This window comes from Monomorium pharaonis, chromosome 7, assembly GCF_013373865.1.
Source record: "Monomorium pharaonis isolate MP-MQ-018 chromosome 7, ASM1337386v2, whole genome shotgun sequence".
Classification (NCBI taxonomy): domain Eukaryota; kingdom Metazoa; phylum Arthropoda; class Insecta; order Hymenoptera; family Formicidae; genus Monomorium; species Monomorium pharaonis.
In genome coordinates this window covers 11,072,102-11,092,856 of record NC_050473.1, presented here as the reverse complement: position 1 = coordinate 11,092,856, position 20,755 = coordinate 11,072,102, and the positions used below count along the sequence as shown (strand labels likewise).

At 39.8% G+C, this 20,755-nt stretch overlaps 1 protein-coding gene across 5 annotated transcripts in view; it reads left to right on the top strand.

Moving 5' to 3' along the window:
* The window catches only part of LOC105833789 (RNA-binding protein 38), a 35,345-nt gene that overhangs the window by 1,769 nt on the left and 12,821 nt on the right, over positions 1-20,755 (top strand). Inside the window, exons 1-4 of one of the 5 annotated variants that reach the window (XM_012675777.3) lie at positions 1,085-1,192; positions 10,865-11,275; positions 12,437-12,563; positions 14,759-14,819. In XM_012675777.3, the coding sequence (XP_012531231.1) occupies positions 1,169-1,192; positions 10,865-11,275; positions 12,437-12,563; positions 14,759-14,819 (623 nt within the window). In that variant the 5' untranslated portion in view covers positions 1,085-1,168. Of the gene's footprint in view, positions 1-1,084; positions 1,193-3,195; positions 3,432-5,740; positions 6,893-6,924; positions 7,095-10,864; positions 11,276-12,436; positions 12,564-14,758; positions 14,820-20,755 lie in introns of those variants that run through there. The other 4 variants (XM_012675779.3, XM_012675780.3, XM_012675781.3 and 1 more) reach the window with 4 other exon arrangements.

Genomic DNA, 20,755 nt, shown 5'->3' with positions numbered 1-20,755 from the left:
AACGATGCGACTTAACGATTGTTCGTGATCTCACTTTTTTTTTGTAGCAGCAAAGTCTCAGACATAACATTTAGTTTTCAGATTATGACGACTATAAATACACAAAACCTTTTGCTTTTAAGCGACGGAAAACGATTCTAGCCGAAACGACGAATACGTTGTACAAGATTCAGTGTTGCTTTACTAGACCAAGGTTGACGATTAATCGCGCCATGCACGTATCTACGAAATCAGTCTCTTTAAATCTAAATATATACCGGGTGTCAGAGTTGAACGCCCTGGGATTTCCGGTTCTTCGCGTGTGCACTTCGCTTCCCCTCCCCCCCTTCACGGTCCTTTTTATTTTTCGTGCGAGCACTTACGTGCTCCTCCTCTCATACCCACTTTGTGCTGCCGGCGATCTCGTTTTTTTTTTCCACGCGAAACCCAATAGCCCTGTATCCTCTAGGATACTCCAGGACTATTTCCTGCGAGACTGCGCCGGTCGGGCCGGATGAGAAACCGCAAATGTAAAGCCCCGTGCACAGCCGCACCTCTCGGTGACACCGTACATGCAATTTCGTTTCGTATGGGAAATAACAGCCATTGAACTTTTTCGTATGCAATTCTTTACTTGAATTTCAGAGACTTAGATACGTATTTTTTTAAATAAGAATTCTTCGCGCTAAATGTTATACTTTCGTTCCGTACATTTCATTTAAAAGATATTATTATCCAAAGTACAATAACATTTATAAAAACGTAGTTGGATTCGGAAATTCTGAAAGTCGCGAATTAAACGCTATACATTTAATAATTACGATAATAATAAAGGCGTTAATAATGAGTTTATGGTATTGAATTGGCCAATTTCGCGAAATTGTTCAGAATATTTTGACTGGGCTTTTTCGGATCAGGTATTTCTCGAGATTCGTTTCTTAGGAGGGCTTGAAAGGGTGCTTCACTCGTCGCGACGTACATGCTAATAAAATATTGCCGAGTCGTATGCACGTGCGTCGTGCACACAGAGGCGAAACGGCTCGTTCGGTGTGGTAAATGCACCACGGTTGGGTAAGAACCCTGGCCTCGCGTATGGGGGACGACAGAGGCGAGACAGCTGTGGGGCAGCTGGCAGCGCGTGCCACGAACCTATGGGGTCTCTCTCCTTCGAGCGCGGACGCGACGGACGATGATATCCTATATTCCATCGCACGTAAGTAACGGCAGGTTTCGAACAATGCGACGTTCCCGAGCCTCGTCTATCCTTGATATCAAAGGGAAACGTAGCCGGGCAGCTACGAATTATCGCTGCCTGGTTGCCTGCCCCCGGAAGATCCCATATAATAAAAATCCTTACGCGTATCTTACGCCTATGATTTGTTTGCATAACGCGTGTAAGAAGCATCGTGGAGACTACTTCATATAAATTTTCGTAAAAATATAATCGTAACTCGGCTGGATCTTTACTGATGAGATCTAAAATTAATCTACGGAAGATGAATATTAAAATTCATGCTAGACTCAAGACGTTACGCCTGTGCTTAAATAAATTTGCTTGAAATGAACTCAATGCTAACAACAATTTCTATATTTTCAACATGAAAAGTTTAGTATTTTTATAACACGACAAAATTCCTTTATTATTATTAATAAACGTAAATAATAATGAGCAAAGCGTAAAACTATATAGAAAAATTACGGAAAAGTTATCCTAATTCAACAAAATTTCAATAACAAATTGACACTCTTCCGAAGCCATAAATTAATAAATAGTCTCTGTGTAGATTTACTAAGAATATATTATAATCTATTTAACATTTTATTGTGCATTAGATTATATGTGTACTCTTTAAGTGCACAAAGGTAATAATTAACGCGGCGTTAAGATTATATAGTCGTGATATAATTTTAAAAGGATCATTATACAATGCGGGATGCCGGATATCCTGCATTCTAATAATTCAAGATAATATGCAATCATTTTCTGGGCGCGTTGCATTTGCACTGTCCGTGCAAGACGTCGAAAAGGTGCGCTTTCCTCGTGAAGTTTTTCACCGGCTCGAAAGAAAAAGGATCAGCGAGTTCAAAGCTTTCGGGGGAGAACGTTTCAGCCCAGTGAACATCTGCCGTCGTCTGCAGCGATAATAATTCGAACAGCTGATGCTCTTCCGCGGACCACCGCCTCGCCTCGTAGATCCCACAGAATCGTTTCGCTTTGTTATGCACTTTTATGTAGGAGAAATTCTTGCGGAATAAAAGAAAGACGTATTTACGGTTTTCCACTCTAATAAAATTCTTTCAGCAATTATTTTCACGATAAATGCTACATAAATGTACTCTCGTTTGTTGATGTATTTGTTAAGATGTATTTTCATCTATATTTTATTTATATTTTTTGAACAAAAATAAAAAATTTAGTTGTAATTGGTTAAACAATATTGGAATATTATTTTCTTATAAACATATTCTAGATACATTTATGTAATAATTCTAATTGTCATTTTACAAGTATAATTTAAAACTTGTATGATTTTATACCATTTATGTGGCCTCTTGTAAACTCCGTAAATCTATGATCTATATTTGTCCAATAATCAATAAATCATAATTGAAAATTTTGTGTCAAACTTTCGGTCGATACAAAGAAAAAGACAAAGAATATAAATTAAGGTAGGCTACAATTGCGTCCACTGGAGCGAGGAAAAATCTATAGAAAGTACAAAAACACCCTGATAAAGAAAAGATCGACAACTTGCCCGCGATTATGCAGGGTTCCCTGCTGCGCACACGTGCTTCTCGGGGACAATCGATCACCCGGCAACAAGTCATTACCCCGGCCTGTATCCGCGAGAAACATCTCGCCGTGGAACCAGCGATGTCGAATGCGCCGCGTGAAAAACATCGGTCCGGGCTTTTTGAATTTCAGCGCTCTTGTTTCCTGGGCATGGGGGCCGCCTGCGTGCGCACGTGCACGGGAGTGGGGGAACAAGCGCCGGCCAATCCGGAGGCCCCGATCGGGAGCCAACTGGCGAGAGGAAGTTGGCGCACCGAAGCGCCGCGCAGTAGCCGCGACAACTCAAACGGGAGGTTCGGGTACTCGCACGTGGGCTTTCGTCGGCGTTGGTTGCGTTTTGCACGCGCTCACGTTCGCAAGGAACCGAGCACCGTTCGCAGCGCGTGGTGACTCGTTAACGTGCTCTCGTAGCCGAATACGAAATTATTCTTCATGTAAAAAGAAAGGTGCCTATTCGCGAGTACATCTTGAACTTTGAGTTGAGAACCGTCTTTCCAAAAGTGTATCGTGCTTCACACAGATCGCGTGGATTCCACACGCGGAAGATCGTCCTTCCTAACCTTGGTGTTATACGTAATACTGTTTGTGTACCGTCATATATTGGGATTATCACGGTAGCTGTAGCACAACGGACGTACGTACGCGGTGCGACGTAAACGTAAGTGTGATTGTTAACGCTGATTGTTAATTAAAAATTTCTCGGAAGAAACAGACTTTCGAAAAATGTATATATATTACGTTATGGCGTAACGGGAACGGAAATGTAGCGGCTAAAACTTATGCCGATCCGAAATGATTTTCTAATTGCCCTCAGGAGAGGTACGATTGAACAACGGCATACTCCACATTTCTCTTCGATCGATCTATTTTCGATCGGCGCTCCGTTCGCTGTTATTTCTTTTGAAAATAGCACACTTGGCTACAAGATAACGCGTAGAAAAGTCGTCATCGGTCTTGCGTGTTAGCACGCGTCATATTTAATGCATAATCCACACAAAATTGCGGTCGTGCATGAATTTTGGAATCGCGCGGTTCATTTAGCGTTGATAGCTAACATTAATGACAATTAACATTAGTTAATTACTATCATTATGGTGTATCGGCCAACACGCTTTCATATTACGACCTTAATTGTAAGAATGCACGGCGACTTCGATTATAGATTAGTTTATTTTTTAATACATAACTGTTTTGTTTGTGGAATTATATACTAGATTACCGCATACCATTTCCTGTATAATGGAGATATCATTTATAAGAAATTACTTTATTTGAATTTCATATTCGCAAGAGACTCGTGAGACCTCTTGCTGATTCAATATCGAGGGGTCATCGATTAAAAGACAATAAAAAGTAAAAAGAGAGCATAACGCGAACAGGCACAAGTAAAATTAAAATAATCAATCATTTAAATGAACGACGAGCCAACAATGGTCGTAGCCATTGTACGTGCGGCTGGTTTTATCCTTGGAAGATATGAGAGGCATTACCAGTTATGAGGGAAACACTGTACGTCACACTGCTCACTCATTTGCCTCCGCATATATCGCGACATTGAGATGCACCGATAAAACTGGATGCATCGCCTCACGGGGGACAACTAGCGTGTGCCTCTCTCTGGATCAACGATGGCGATCTACACGATCAGTTGGCACGAAACGGACGGCGAGCGTCTCGACCGAAATCCGATTTTACTGTGCGAGCGTGGCGTGTGAGATCGCGCGGCACGCAAATTTGTGTGCGCGCAGGAGGAAATTCTGTTTATCCGCGGAACTGCGCGGTGGCGCGTGGCCATCTTGCGCGTACGTGAAATGGTCTGCTTCTTCTCTCAGCTGTCCCCTCTCAACCCCCGTTCAACGGCCTGGCCGTCGCGACAAAGGGCGACCGGGCACGTGTTCCCCGATGTTTATTAATAAACCCCGACGGGTCGTGCCCGACAATTTTGCCGAGCCGGGACGTCTGGAAGCGGACGCAGGTGATAGCGCTTCTGACCAAAAAAAAAAAAGAACTACTCGAAATGACACCCGTAGTTACTGCACGCGCGCGGATAATCCATCATTCGTTGCACATTTGTTTAAAGATATTTTGGATATTTAAATAAATCGGTACTGCAATTTATGGCTTTTAGAACTATCTATAAAAAAACGTATCTATAATAAAAAAGATATTCAAATTTCAAGTCTGAATTAAGACGACAATCTAAAAATTTGCGTTTTTATTCTCAAATTAAGATATATCTTCTTCAATCATTGAATATTTATTTATTTATTTAATATATAATTTATTAAATATATTTTGATGATTGAAGGTAATTCAATCACGGTGATGTTCTGCAAGCATTACAATCGGAATCACGTCCGATTGTTTTTCTTTTCCGTGGAAAGCGCGCGAAAGAAACTTCGCAAGTTTGTATAAGAACCTGGAAGTTATTTACTCGCGAAAGTTCTTTGCGATTTTTTTAATGCCCGTCTTATCTCGAGAGGTAACGGGACTGGTCTAAGTCGAGTTATGTTAATGCTCGATGTTCTTTCGGAAGTTCGCTAAGTTTTGTGAATTTTATGAATGTCGTAAAAACTGAATACAGAATGCATTTCATGTTATATCCATGTAAATATCTCGTCTCTTTTCCGCTCGTCTCTACTGAAATAGTATTGAGAAAATTCAAGTAACATTGATTGCTTTAATTTTTATTCTTCGAGTAAAACTTTCTTTCTTGAAGACACGAATGTCTGGACTTGAACTTCCATTGACTGTGTAATGAAATAATAACTTAAAAAATAATAAATTGTACGTTTTATACATAAAATAAAAAATTTATATGATATAGATATTGCTTTACCGTATTTTTATTGCGAAGAGTTCTATGCGATAATAACGTAGGATTTCGAGCGAAGTTCAATGTCGTTAATCTCACTAATAGCACGGAACGAGGGTGTTCTTTCGTCTCGGCATTCTAACGTGCAACTAACAAACCTACTGTTTTCTACACGGTCGGTATCTGTGATACAGAAAAATATGAGCCACGCAATTTTCACGCCATCGACGGGCAAGTAGCGCATGACGCTTCTTCTTCTTCTTCAGCCGGCCCGCGCGAATCATCGACGCCGACGTATAAACTTTCAGCGGTACAACGCTTATTGTCAATCATGCTTCAACAAGTGTTCCTGCACGAGATGCAAACAATTTGATAATGCCGTTATCGGTCGCGTTGCGTGGCTCGCCGCGTACAAACGTGTAAACTTGCCGGGACGAATTTTTTTGCAGAAAGACGCGAACGCACGCCAATTGATTCTTCCGAAAGAGAGGAGTTTCGGAATTTATTCGACAGCCGCAGCATCGAACACACGTAAATTCTGCGGAAGAGTCTTGAAACGGATGACGGGTACACTTCAAAGTTAATTAAATTCTACAGACATGCGCGAGGCAGAATGATTAAAGATAGATACTTTCAAATATGAGCGATAAAAAGTTATATAAGCTGCGTTACTCCAAGTTTAAAAATAATTAAGAGCAATTTTACTTTTCTCTCACATATCTTAATTACAGTGCTTCTACGTAGAAAGACGCAACGCGCGTGAAGATTTTCAAAGCCGCGTGTTTGTTTTTAACGCGCTTTTCCGTCACGCTTCTGCAATTAACTCTCGCATATCCCGACACCTTTTCGCGAAACTCGACGAAAGCCGACGGCGTCGCACGTGTTTTTCGAAAGACTGGCCTTTGCGACTTTGGCCCAGAGGATATTTCCGCGGGTGCTCTCGCGAAGCACATCATGGCAATCGGCCAGTGCCGAATAATGCACGCCGCACGCTTGCAACGCGACGCGACCAAACGACGACAACAACGACGACGACGTCCCGACGTTACGCGTCGCGTCGGGAACTTGTCGCCTGAGTGCACGGCGCGTCCGAGAGGTACATTCTTCTCTTGCACCACGGGGTATCCGCGTGGTCCACGTGTGAGCTATTAAAAGTCAGTGCTTCTCAACTGAGCGCTCTTTAAACGGCCTTCCATTGCGCGCGAAACGCCGATCCCGCCGATCTCTCGTTCATTTCCGATGGAAGTGGATCCTATCGCGCGCGAACAGCGCACCTCGCCGGAACGACGCACCACGGACGCACGGTCAGTGAATACAGCTGGAAATTCGTCGAAACTCACGTGATCGCCAAGGATCCCGATTGCCGTCGCGCGCCGTATGCTTCCGCTGGGTTACGAGCCAGCCGGCGCGGTACGGCCATTGTTTCTACCCTCCGCAAGCCGTGCTTCTTAGTACTCGAAGGGTTAAAGCTGCTTTCACCGACGTTAATACTGGGCCGACGCGACGGTGCGTTTTCACAGCGTGATCACGAAACTCGAGAAAATGTGAACTGAAGAAGTATTTTCTCTCTCACGCTTGAAGCGAAAAGAAATTCACTTTGTACGTTGTGATCTATGAGAGATCTCAAAAGTTAATATTTGCTTAAGATGTTTAATATTACATTTCTAGAGCTTTTTTTTTTGTTAACAATGCGATTTTTATATGGGTTCGTCGAAACCAAGGTCTGATAAATGTGAAATCATTTGTGCTATTTTATTATATTAACATTTCAGAGATTAAATATCACACATTCACCCGACTCAACGATCTAGAATTATTTACTCGTTCCGAAAGAAAATTGCACGATGCCAAAGGGACATAATTTCATTTTAAACACAATTGTATTCGAGATTTCGAAATTTATTGTTGGTCGTTGATTCGCGTAAATAGTAGTCAAAGAAGAAATCGAGTTAACTGTTGCAAATTTTAGGGCATAATACTACTTTATACTTTAGACTTAATTTTTGATGATTTACGAGCCCAGTTTTTGAATTTCAACACGAGATAATCATGTTTAATGCTGCAGTATATTTGAATAACGTTGGAAAGTACATATTTCACGCCGTGGTTTGTTAAGTCGTATCGTTAAGAAAAGCGATTTTTCGTGCAAATGTTTCGAACGGCCCAGCGTGAGCTAGGACGTCTAGGACAGAGCGAAAGATGGTGAAGGAGGAGAGGGCGGCGATGGCAATACAACAATATGATTATACGGCGTGCTGCACCGGTTTTCTGCAGCAGCTGCCGTAGTTTTGGGGGATCTCGACCGGGAACCGACGGTCGTTCCGTCGAAGTACCGGTAGGAAAGGGCAAAAGGAGGGATAGGCAAGGCGATCGGGCCGGGGAACCGTAGAGGCCCCTCTGCCCTCGCCGTAGGGCCCGGCGCGCACAATATGTTCGGGCAAGAAGAAGCGAGAGTGTGTTGAAAATGCCGAGCGAGAGGAAAAGGGACGTGACGGGGGGGGGAAAAGGGCCCTTTCTCCCTCTTCTTCTATCGCGGCACTGAACACGTTGCAGAAACTCGAAAGACGAGCCGCACGAAAAATGCCCTACTACCTGGTTCCCTCGACCGTTTTCGTTCTCTATGCGAGGAGCAAAACTGGCTCTCTTTTCAGGTTTCTTTAAAGAAGAGTGCGAGAGAGGAAAAGAGAGAGAGAGAGTGAGAGCCTGGGATGGAGGTCATGGTCCTTCCTCCTTGCCCTTTCTTCTCCGCCCGTATAGCCCTCTTTATCGCTTAGGGTAAAGCCCTCTCGCTTCTTCGTCGTCCTTGTCGACCCGTCGGATTTTCCCCGATGCAGGGGTTCAGTTTCTACGCAAAAGGGGCCTTTTATCTGTTCCCTTTGTGTCCGGAGGAGTCATCGATTCGAGCATGCTAGAGAGGAACGGTAGACGAAAGTAATGAACGCGTCAGACGAAGCTGGAAGATTCGTTTTCGTCACCCTTCGGCTCTCGCGTTTCTTGAGGTTTCGATGCGCAGATGTATACGTGTTTGCGTACTGTGTTGCATATTATTTGTAAACGGTATTTTTTTTAATCGTTATTCTCGCGATGCTGGCTATTTTTCCGTTCATTAGAGTGCTTAATTCCTTACGCGAGAATATCGTTTCTCATAGCGTCAAAATAAAGCTGTGACGTTTAAATCCAAGCTATAGATTGCTTATAAATATTTCATATTATTCCATATTTTTTAATGGATACATCGGAAACGTTTATTAAATATTTGTACATAAAAAGTGCACACGATATCATGAAATCTTTTCCAATATCTTTATACGCTGTTCGTTATTTTACCGTTGAATCCATATCGTAAAGTGATTTATTAGAGAAAGTTATTTTGGGCATGTTATTTACATGCACGCGATTTTATTTTCGTAAATATTTATAAAATTTCGCTACTTAACACGGAACCCTTGTAAGATACAGCGTAAAATAATTTTATAAAATAATTTTGTACACTGAGAAAAATGATTTGATTATATCAACAAGTCATGTACAATTGAGTGTGTTTTGGTGGAACCAAACAGAATTTCTGGTTATTATAATGTTCCTCTAACAAAAATTCCCAAATAACATTAATTTCAACGCACCTTAGCAGTGTATTATGTCAAGAGTGCATGAATCGAGCATATTTTGTTTCTTTGTGAGTCTTTCGTCAAACGTACTAAGCATGTGCGTGATGTCTTTCGCATTTCGTATCGACAATTTTTCATTGTTTGTCTAAGATCTTTTGTGCTGAATCGCCCCTGTAAAATTATGTAAGTGAAGTGTATGTTGTATAAGTGTATGTTGTATTAATCGCACATTTTAATTATATCAAAAAAAAAATCTCTTAATTGAATAAAAAAAAAGTCACTTTTTTCAAGTGTAAAAAGTTTCTATCTCGATATTAGACAAAATAAATATATTCTACGCTGTAATTTTTAATAAAAAATATATGCTTGAGAAATTGATTTGATGCGTCAAATTAATTGATTAGATGTACATCAGTTGCTCATTAATTATATTTTGTCTCTAAGCGTAATTAATGTGATTTCCACGTCGTTGCGGTAATTGCTTTTTGAAGTTCTGCTTGGCGTCTAAGTAGCAGCAATATCTCTTTTTTATACGAGGATTTCCGCATCCATTTCACTCAATTATGATTCCCCTTTCACTGGAGTCAACGTGAGCGAGCTGCATGTACTTTGATAAATCAGCGGAATAAAAAATTCTTCAGGAGAAAAGTGAATAGCGCATTCGTTTATCGTCGTTAGAATTGCGCTGTACATACACTGGCGCGTACGTATCAAAACATGTACGTCATTATAGCGTACGCGTGTCGGTTTGGTTGCATGCTCAAAACCTAATTGTCACGAAGCTTGCACACGTATACGTACATATGCATGACGATGTGCAACGGTTCTTTCACCCTCACCTAGGGGCGCGAGAATTGGATCTTTTCAAAGCTTCTAAAACCGCACGCGTGCGGCCCCCTTAATTGGACGCGGCTGAATTAGACAGTAACGCGACACACAAATTAATCCTCCCGTAACAAACATACTACTTGGTAGAGCACAATGTAGACCAGGCATCATTAAAACGAATGAGACTGTCCGATCATTTATACCGATTTTAAAGAGGCTTAATGCCTTACGCGATGTGCGGTTATTTTTCTCGAAACATTCAATGTGCATCGAAAACGAAATATTCCAATAATAAATGAGATTTGTTCAATTAAATGTTAATCTAAGTTTCCTTATTGCTTTCTCCCAAGGTAAAATAACGGAATGTTAATATTATTCTTTATAAGAGAGACTGAGATAAGTGCTATTCTGTTATGTCTATTTTACACGAGTAGAAATGAAGGAAAGTGGATGTGGTTGGATATGCAAGTTTCACTCATCGTTCTCTTGCAACATTTAAATCTGGAGTATTCGCGTAGAGACAGAAATAAATGCATATCGATTTCGTTCAAAATATCTTTAAAATAACTTTCTACTACTGCATGAATTTTATAAAATAATAACTTTTTAAGTTCACGAAATTAAAGGTCAGTTTGTTTTTAATAAAGAAATTTAAAAAATTGAACATCAAAATAAAAATAAAATTTTATTACTGTTTAGAAATACTTTACGTTTAAAAAATATCAATCTTGTCAATCAGTCCAAATCAAATTACTTCTCGATTTCTTAATTCATTATTTCCTTTCTTCATCTTTTTTTTCTTTCGAATTTTTTTGAATGTGACTTTCTTTCTGTTTTTAGAACAGGAAGTGTTCCGTGTCTAAATGCTGCACGGCTTGTGGCGTTATTAACGTTGACCAGGGTACCAAAGAACGTGTCAAGATTGAGCAAGTCGTTGTCCCGTCCGGCGGTGATCTCGCCAAAATTTGGAGGATGTTGATGCCGGGTGCCGCGGGTCTCGGTGTAGGCGCGGTTGGCGCGGTGGGGGCCGTGAGTGCACCAGCGCCCGACGAATTGGTGCAAGGATTGGGGGCCCTCGCCGGTACCACGCCGCAACAAAAGGACACGACATGGACAAAACTATTTGTCGGTGGTTTGCCTTATCACACCACCGATAAGAGTCTCAGGGAACACTTCAACGTTTATGGGGATATCGAGGAGGCTGTTGTGATCACGGACAGACAGACCGGCAAAAGTAGAGGTTATGGTTTCGTAAGTAATCGTGTATCGGTAGATTTGCATATATTCAATTCAGATAGCAAATCGAAGTTATAGAGGTTCAATTTGCTTTCCATTTGGCAGCTACTGTAATTTTTTTTGTCGAGTTAATAGCGAAAACTGACTGTTAGTTGATATGATTAGCTGTTACAGTCAAGGATAACCTTATGAAAAATCATAAGTTTTCTATTTTTACGTATGTACACAAGTCTTTCCGAGATAACGCCTTTTTTTGTTCACTGAGGAAAAAAAATTGATTCAACAAAACGTTTAGTTGCGGGTTGTCAATAAAAGGTACTTAATATAACAATATTTGCTGTTAATGCAAGTGTGCAATGATGTTGATTGAACTATGTATTTATATTGCAATACCATATATTGTTGTATTGAATATATCTTTTGTTGGCAGCCTGCAACAAAAAATTTTGTTAAATCAATTACTTTTTTTCTCAGTGTATTATCTATATTATATAAGCTCTGATATCTATTTCTCTATGTTGTGAACATACATTGATAACAATAAATTTTACTAGACCTTTTTTGTTATTCCTGGACAAATTTATATTAAATATTGTGTCTTTAATTTTTATGATTGAATAAAATTATTTAATTTATTAATTTTAGAAAATTTTTATGTATATTCAATAAACGGTGTGATGATTGTCATTCAAATGTACATGATATAACAAATTAAAAATAACATTTTATTGGAGCTTTGAAGTATAAATATTGCTAGTCTCTATAGCAATAAATTTCAGCTTAGCAAAAAATTATACTCATTTGAAAATAAGTTAGGATGAATAAGATAAAATATCCCAAGGTCCGACTTTATTTTGTTAAAATTTCTGTTTATATACGTCCATATCTTTCGTTTACTTGAAAATTTAATAACATTGTATTGTATGATACTTCGATATCTGCTGCTTTTTTGTACCTGTAATTAATCTTTACTGTACTCTTTTTAAGAGAGAAATTCGATCCGTTATGTAAGTAAGAATGAGGCCAATAGTCGTTTTGTATTTCGAAACATTCGTCGATTAAAAAATGAGAATCAAAAAATAACTACAAATGATTTCAATTATGTGAGCGATCTAGTGTAGAACGCGTATCCGAGCTTATTTTCGATTAATCAGGCCGAATCTAATCTATGCGTAGGTAATTATGGGAGACAGACCTGCAGCGGAGAGAGCATGCAAAGATCCCAATCCTATTATCGATGGTCGTAAGGCAAACGTTAATTTAGCCATTCTCGGAGCTAAGCCGAGAGGTAACTTGCAAACGAGTAAGTATATTTTATTCTATATTTTATTTACGGGTGTGTTCGCTAATTAATGATTCCTACGCTGCATAATATTTGCTTTCCATGAATTATCATAATTCACCTTAATTTTTGTGTAATACCTAACTACTTTAAAAATGGTCAGAGCTCGATTCTCATTTACGAATTCGGTATGTTACTATTAAGAGTGAATTATTTTGATAGAAAAAACTTTATATTTCACTTCATATACTTTACTTAATATTATGTTTAATAATTTAACTTCTGAATTGGAATGTAGATTAATTATGCAAAACGAATTTAGTGCCATCTTAATTCACATTAAATTCTTAATGAGAACCACAAATATTGGCAAGACAGCATTTTACACATATCACATTTAATTTTTAGCTGTATTTGTGCGAAATTTGGTTAAATTATTCAAATTTTAATTAAACTTACGACTTGAATAACTACATCTGTGGCTTTCTAGTGGATTAAAGATAATTTCTATCTAGATGTTGTACTTCCCATTTCGACGCCGTATTTTTGATATTTACGTGGTACAGTCACGAGTTTTACGTTGTTGATACACTGCCAGATCTCCGAAAACTTGTTTGTCTCAACAATACGCGATGCGTATCTTGAGCACATAGGATCAGAATTCTGTCACATTATTTAGTAATCATATATATCCAAGTCTGAGAAAATATTTAATCAACGTAATTTTTTTACGATTAGTTAGCTGCGACAGATAGAAAATATCGTTTAAAATAAAAATGATTCGACATGCCCGAAATTTCACTTAATTAAACAATAATGTGTAACATTTCATGTGTAAATAAATTACGCTACATAGATGCAAAATAAAAAGAATGATCAGGCAAATGGTGTCCCCTGAGTCATTCTCTCGAACTTTCTCGATGGCTTTGAGCCAGCACGGCTTTGAGACCCAAGTCTAAATTTGCGTTAACCGGAGTACCGATCTTGTCTGGCTTTCTTTTTCTCCGATACAAGAACTATCTCTAATTTAGACGCCGAGTGAGAATCTCATTTTAAAACTAGTTCCCGTTACTTATTGTACGTTATTATTGCAATTGTCTTCAACAATGCAGATTACTTTCTGTATTCGTATCCATTTCCAGTTTTTTTAGAATTCCAATATAATTGAAAAAATTCTGATACTTTGAAGTAAACATATTAAAATATATTTTGTGTAGAAAACAGTTATATTGCCGCAACGGGAAGGACATATTCTTGATAGGACGGCGATTGTGATATATTTGTTGCATGGCCATTTCAAGTTTATTACATGCCATAATGCATTCTCAGATAGCGAACATGCCATTGAAGTATTATACGTACACAACGTTCACGTGCACGATTCACATACGTACACATGTATGTCTGCTCCTATGCACGTATTTATTCGCGTTTAACAGCGCTGCAATAGCGCAGGACATAATTATTAAATAATCGCTGACAGAAATTTTCGCGATGAGACGCTCAAAAAATAATGCCAACAGCATACAAATATTTGAATCGATTGTGATGTCTTTATAACCGGACAATTTGCTCAGTCATCAACGCGGATAGATTTTTAGTTTACGATGAATCATGTGAATTTTCGTTCGCTCGATTATCTCTTTGAAAGCTAATACGTCCGCTATTTTTGCTATAATAATAATTTCATACCACATATCGATCCGACAAGATTTAAAGGGATACTAGCTCTATATTGATTATACTGATGAATGAAACATGACATGGAAGATATGGCACAGAATTTTGGCTAAAAATATAAATAATTACATTTCTTCCTCTAACTTATAATGAAATTTTATGGGATTGTATGAATTATCAATAACAATATAATTATTAATAACAATTTTCACATTCAAGATCGAAGTAACTAAAATGGAAGATGTTATTAAGTCGTACATTTTTAATTGAAGAATGAAGAATTCTTTGATTAATTTGTATTATTCTTCAAAAAAAGAATCAAATATATATTTATAAGACTAGAATAACATAATTTGTTTCTACATTTAGTAAAACTGCATTACTTCAGGCAAAATTTTCTTCGAAAAAAGATAAATGTTTCTAGGCATAATATAAAAACGGAATTGTTAAGATAAAGTGTGTCAAGTATATATTTTTAATTAGAATAATAAAAGTCTAAAATTATTAATAACTTAGATTGATAATTGTGATTCCAGCATTCCCGTTCACTACAGGCATCCGGGCTGGTTACCCAGCAGTACTTCCCGGACAATACGGGTGAGTCTACATTCATGTGCTTTGTCGAGGGATATTAAGAACGTATATGTCGTAACTGTAGCTAGATCAAAATAGTTTAAGCCGGGAAAAGTCTTCGTAATGGTACATAATCGACGACTACCAAATTAATCCGCTGCAATATTAAATGTGAAATTTTTCGCGCGCGATTTTTAATTTTCTTGAGCGCTCGTTGTTCAATTATCATACAGACAAATTAAATTGCAAAACAATTGATTATTTGTACAACGGTTTCTAAATTTCCTAATCGAAATCTTTGAAATGGAAAATAAAAGAGCGAGAATTTTTTTATGTTTTGCGCGATGGAAATTTTTCGAAGTTTTTGAAATCCATACTTGCAGCGAGCACACACGAGTCGTTCAATTTTGCACAAGAATTTCTCGGGAATATCGGAGAAGCAACGGCAATTAATAGTCGGTGATACAACGTTTAAAAGCCAAGAAGGCATTCGCTTAACGGAGTCGCACGGTCGAGTAATTTTACGAGCTTTTTTTAAAGACACCATATATATGACGTTTCAGCATCCTGACGCGCGCGCGTAAGGAGACGAGCAGAGAGTTCTCTTTCCGAGATCCTTGAGACGGCCAAGGGCCATTCTAAGGACCCCATATTAACGCGAAAGAGAGACAAAGATACGAAAAAGAAAGAGAAAGAAAAGGGCAAACGTATTAGCGATCGGTGAAAGAGAGAGAGAGAAAGAAAGAAAGAGAGAGAGAGAGAGAAAGGGAATGAGAGAGAAAGCGGCACACGCACACGTATCAGAAATCTACACGTATGAGTACCTACGAATTTCTTTCCATGAAGTACATAGCGAAGATCTTCCGGGGATCGGCCTGTTCTTCTTCTCCTAACGTACTTTTTTGACTGTGTTTTTTTTCTTGTTTCTTTCTTAGTGAAACTGACGTGAAGTGATGATAATGATTGCGGTTGCTGAGAGATTTGCGATTGTTTGTTATTTGGTGTTAGTTTTTTTTTTTTAATTTTATATCTTTACACTTTCACACTCTTTTTTTTTTCTTAATAAGCATAATATTAATAATTATAATCGTAGCAATAATAATCACAGTAAGACAGCTGTTACCTCTTCGATTCGACGTTAACGCTCGTATAAAATGAAATCAAAATGTTCTAGTCCGTTATTTAATCTGATCGGCGAAATTTGTCTTCATTATAAATAGCCACAGAAAAGAAAGACTAAGCTATCAAAAAAAGCTATCTAAGCTATCTAAAAAACATGTTACCTCAAATATTAAATAATTTCGAGAAATCATTTATCATTTTTAAAATTTCTAAAAATTATTTGTCTCTAAACCGAAACTGCAAATTTTCTATAACAAATTTTTCTCTTTTATTCGTCGATGTATTATGAAAAATAAACTTAAAAAAAAACCTGATGCATCTAATCTATATTGAGAATTGCACCGTTGGTTAATTGAAATAAAAATAACTGACTTTCATAACGTCATCAGTCAATTAACGGTTTTTAATAATTAAAATTAGTAAAATTAGTTTGCAACTGGAAATTAACGAGAACGTTATTCGTTTGTTCTATCGATGAGCGGTTTTTTTCTTATGCCATCTTTTAAATCATACATAATCTCTTTCTTTGACATATTTCCAAAAATCATGTCTTTTGACAGTTAGTTTTTTTCTTCAATTTTTATTCTTATGTGTATATTGTATTCCGTTTATTACAATTCTTTTGGTTTGCCTATGGTGGCGGGAATATTAAAACGAAGCGAGAGCAAAGCGTCTTCCAATTTTAGATGCGGATTTTCGCAGTGTTTCCTTTCGCGTTGGGTTATTTGTTTTTTAGTCGAAACGAACGAGGTACTTTATTAGACACTTTAACGAGTCTTGTAGCTAAGCTGATGCCTAAACGTATTTCATCAATCCGGCTACGTTGTTTCCTCTTTAGAATTAAAGAACCATGATATGAAATATGAATGCGAGTGGCAGTAAAGAGCCGTATAAAATTACGAAATAGAAGATTTCTTCGTTAAATTAACGCAAGCCAAGGAAGAAGCGTATCTGATCCGCCAACGAACCGTCCGGCCATTGCTTATAAATATTTAGTCTTTCGGCGTACGTAGACCATGCAGACTTCTCTGCGTGCTTCTCTCGTTCGCTCGGTTAAAGCGCCGTTCGCGATTTCGCGAGAACGAAAAACGGACAGATAGAAGCCGAGCGCAGCCGCGAGCCGAAGAAGACATTCGAACTTGGTTGAACAAAGAGAAAGAAAACCGCGGCCGCGATTTCGCGAACTGCGAAGATTCTCTTCTTCTGGGCTATCCGCTGGAAATCGACCGGCACCCGAGACACGAGCGGCGCGTATTAATTTTTGATCGCGCGACTATCGATTCTATCGCGGTTTCACCTCGTTTGGCCCGACGGATCTTCCCTCAATACCGCACGAAAATTTCGTCGAAATATGGAGAACGCATAAAACGTACTCGACTCGTGTCAACGGAGGTAAACCGTGAAGCCTGTCGCTTAATAACTCGCGTTATCTCTTCCCATTTACGATATAAAACAATATAAACAAAAAAGAAATTAAATTGTGTAACATACTGTGACACACTGCGGCGTGTGGTCAGGAGAAAAACTTCACACGCTCGAAATGGACGAGAGGATCGGATCTCGCGAAATTATTTCTGTAAAGCTAAAACACCAGTTTAGAATTCGACGAGATAGATATACTCCTCCTTGGAATGCGATAAAAAGGGGTGGCTCGAAGTGTCCTTTTCACGAAGTACGGGTGCCCATCAAGACTTTAAGCGTGCAGGATCCTCTAACCACTATAATATTAATAACCTTGTGTGTGTGGTGAAGGCTTACACTACACTTGGTGTCGCTATTGGTGTTGTATTTTTTGGTGTTGTACGTGGGTGGTTTTTTGAACTTTTAAATAACATGGTATACATATATACATACAGCTCTACGTCACGAGATAGCGAAACGGAACGTGGCGGAAGTGTCCTTTTTTTTTTTAATTTACTGCAGTATTACAATTATCGGATGCAGCATGTGCCAATTGTAGGGACGTCACGTTGTTGCAACAAACTTCTCGAGATTTTCCCAGGTACCTATTACTTTCGCGGGTCTGTGGGAAAAGGTGCATATGTACGCACAGAAAGCAGAAACGTAGTTCGATTCGTTATCGCTCTTTACGGTGATTTTTTTGCGGCGTAATCTGAGACTCCCTTTTTTCTAGTCTGTTAACGAAAGCTCACGAGAGAGCTTTTCTCATCTCGCGGAGTCTTTAAAAAAGTATATTAGTCTTGACCCTTCGTTCTACTTGAAAGATCACGTTATCGATGTGTTTAGAGAGTAAAAAATATCCAACTGCGTAAAACGTGCAAAACGTATCACAATAAAATAAAAATTATTACGCGGAGAGAATTTTGTTTTAAAATTTATTCTCAAAATCTGATAACTGGGGAATAATGTATAACTTCAAGGAATTTTGCTGTCATTTTTAGTAAAATTCCTCGAGGTCATACATTATTCCACAATTGCCAGATTTTAAGAGAAAATTCTCTCCATGATAGATGGATTTGAAAACTGCTTTTTTTCCTCCCATTACCGAAATTATCCCCATCGAGACCTTATCGACGTCACGCAGCGCTGTTGCTCGTGAACAACGGTGGGATTTTTCGTCACGGGAGAACATTCGCGGGTCTACAACGCTCGAAAATTCGCATTTAGCACGTCGACACGCGTTATTGGCAAAAACGTCGTCGTCGGCGTCACGCATAGGCGTAGGTTCACGACGCGCGCGTCCTCAAATTAGCAAAAGTAGTAGGAGGAAAAGTGAAATCCAACACCGGTCCGGACGTCGCGGTAGACGTCAGAGACGATTCCGTCCGACGGTGCGGCTGGTAAATTTGTGTCGTAAGCGAAAGCCGCTGCCGTTGCCGCCGCCGCCGCCGACGACGACGACGACGACGACGACAACGACCACGACGAGAACGACGACGCCGAACGTCTCGACCGGCCATCTTGGAGCCGCGCTGGCGACGGTCCAGTCTTTATTTAGCACCACCTGTCCCTCATGTCAGCTTCTCTCTAACTGTAAGCCGCCTGAAGGCCCTATCGAGAGGATTCTAGCGCGATTTAAAGCCGTCCTTACGGAGGCGAGGTGGCGTCGGGACGCGTTAAAAAATCCACGCTTATTTATGCTCTCGGACATCATTTCCGCCCGCTGCTGCCCATTCGTTATATACATATACATATGTACATATCCCGAAAATCGAGACCGAATTAAGCGAGAGATGGCTCAAATTTCTGAACGAGCGTTTCCCGGCTTCGATTTTTCTGCCTCGCGAGAACGGTCGTTTCCAAACTAATCGTTAAAAATTAATTATCTGCGAAAAATAACAAGTTTTATCGCATACGCGGACTCTTACGCCACTTCTCTCTAATTTGATCTATTCAGCGGTGTGTTTGTCATATCAAAGCAAACATGGAACCGCTTCAAAAATATGCCACCGCGTTACCATAGCTGCCTATGTATCTTTTATACGGCCTCGCACACAATGCTGTCTCTCTCTCGTAGGAAAAAGCATATACACTACTCTTTCTGACTCATTCGTAAAAACGTCGACTCATGTCCTCTGAAACAGTCGATTCTAATGTCGCGGAATAATATCGCTCGGGTATTTCATTTCCGTCCCACTCTCGCCGTTAAGGGGAAATAAGATCTACGCTCATTTCTTTCTCGGAGAGATGAAACGGCGCGGAGTGTTAAAGGTCCATTTCTATTTTCATTGCCGCGGCTCCCATCCACCTGTCGTCGTCGCTCTTCTGACGCAAGCCGTAACATCGCGCCGCGCGGGCAACGCAGCAACGAACGACGTTCCCGTATGTATTTGCATTTACATAAATACATTCGGGCTGCATTTAAACTCTTGCATCTCGAATTTTAGAACGGCGCGATTCCGGATGAACCCCCGAGATTTTAGAACTGTCACGCACTTCGGAATAGACGTAAACTATATTTTACGAGATGAACGCCTGGAAAATAAATTTCCCGACGTCCGCTGTTCATCCGTCATCTCCACACTTTTCTGTGTGTGTGTACATGAGAGAGAGAAAGAGAGAGAGAGAAATGCAGTAAAAAGTAAAGTATGCGCGTATGCGTCGTTTTTAACTTTGGAAAAATTTCGATTTCAGTCGAGAGCAATTTATAGTCTTTAATTTGAATTGACGAGAATTGTAATTTAATTTATGGCTTTGATTTGAATTAATACGTATTGTTCCTAGTTTAAAAAAAAAAGCCAACGGATAATCGACTTGCAATACGAGCAGCGGCATAAATCTTTACAATTACTTCGTGTTACTTTGGCCGGCGCGCGTGAAAATTCAAACGTCTTTCCTGTTTTCGTCCTCCAAGTGGAAACGAACAACCTTTCTTCTTGCCCCCGAGGCATGCGTGCCGCTTGATTCTTAATTCGTACGTTTGCCGAATGCGTATTCTTGGCGGACCTGCCGACCTACGCGCGCGGATCGGGAACAATTAAGTCGCCGTGGCACCACCCTACGCAGCCACCATTGGTCCGATCCGCTTTCCAAGGATTGGCAGATGATCCCATTGGATTATCCACGGCGCCGGCGCCCGCACAATCCGTGCACTGCGCATCGGCCCGTCATGCATATATACATTTGCACCCGTGCACACATGCGCGTACGGAGTGCGCAGGTGACTTTACGTGACCGCACACATACACATCGTATAAACCGGGCGCGCGCACATGCACGCACACACACACGCGCGCGTAAATATCTATATGCACTCGCACGCGATGCACGCGGAAATGCATAGACGCGCGCGTCCACCACGTGTCGCCGATGCACATTTGAGCGCGCGCGCGCGCGTGCACGTTTAACCGTGTCGCATTCCGTGTATGCTGTGACAC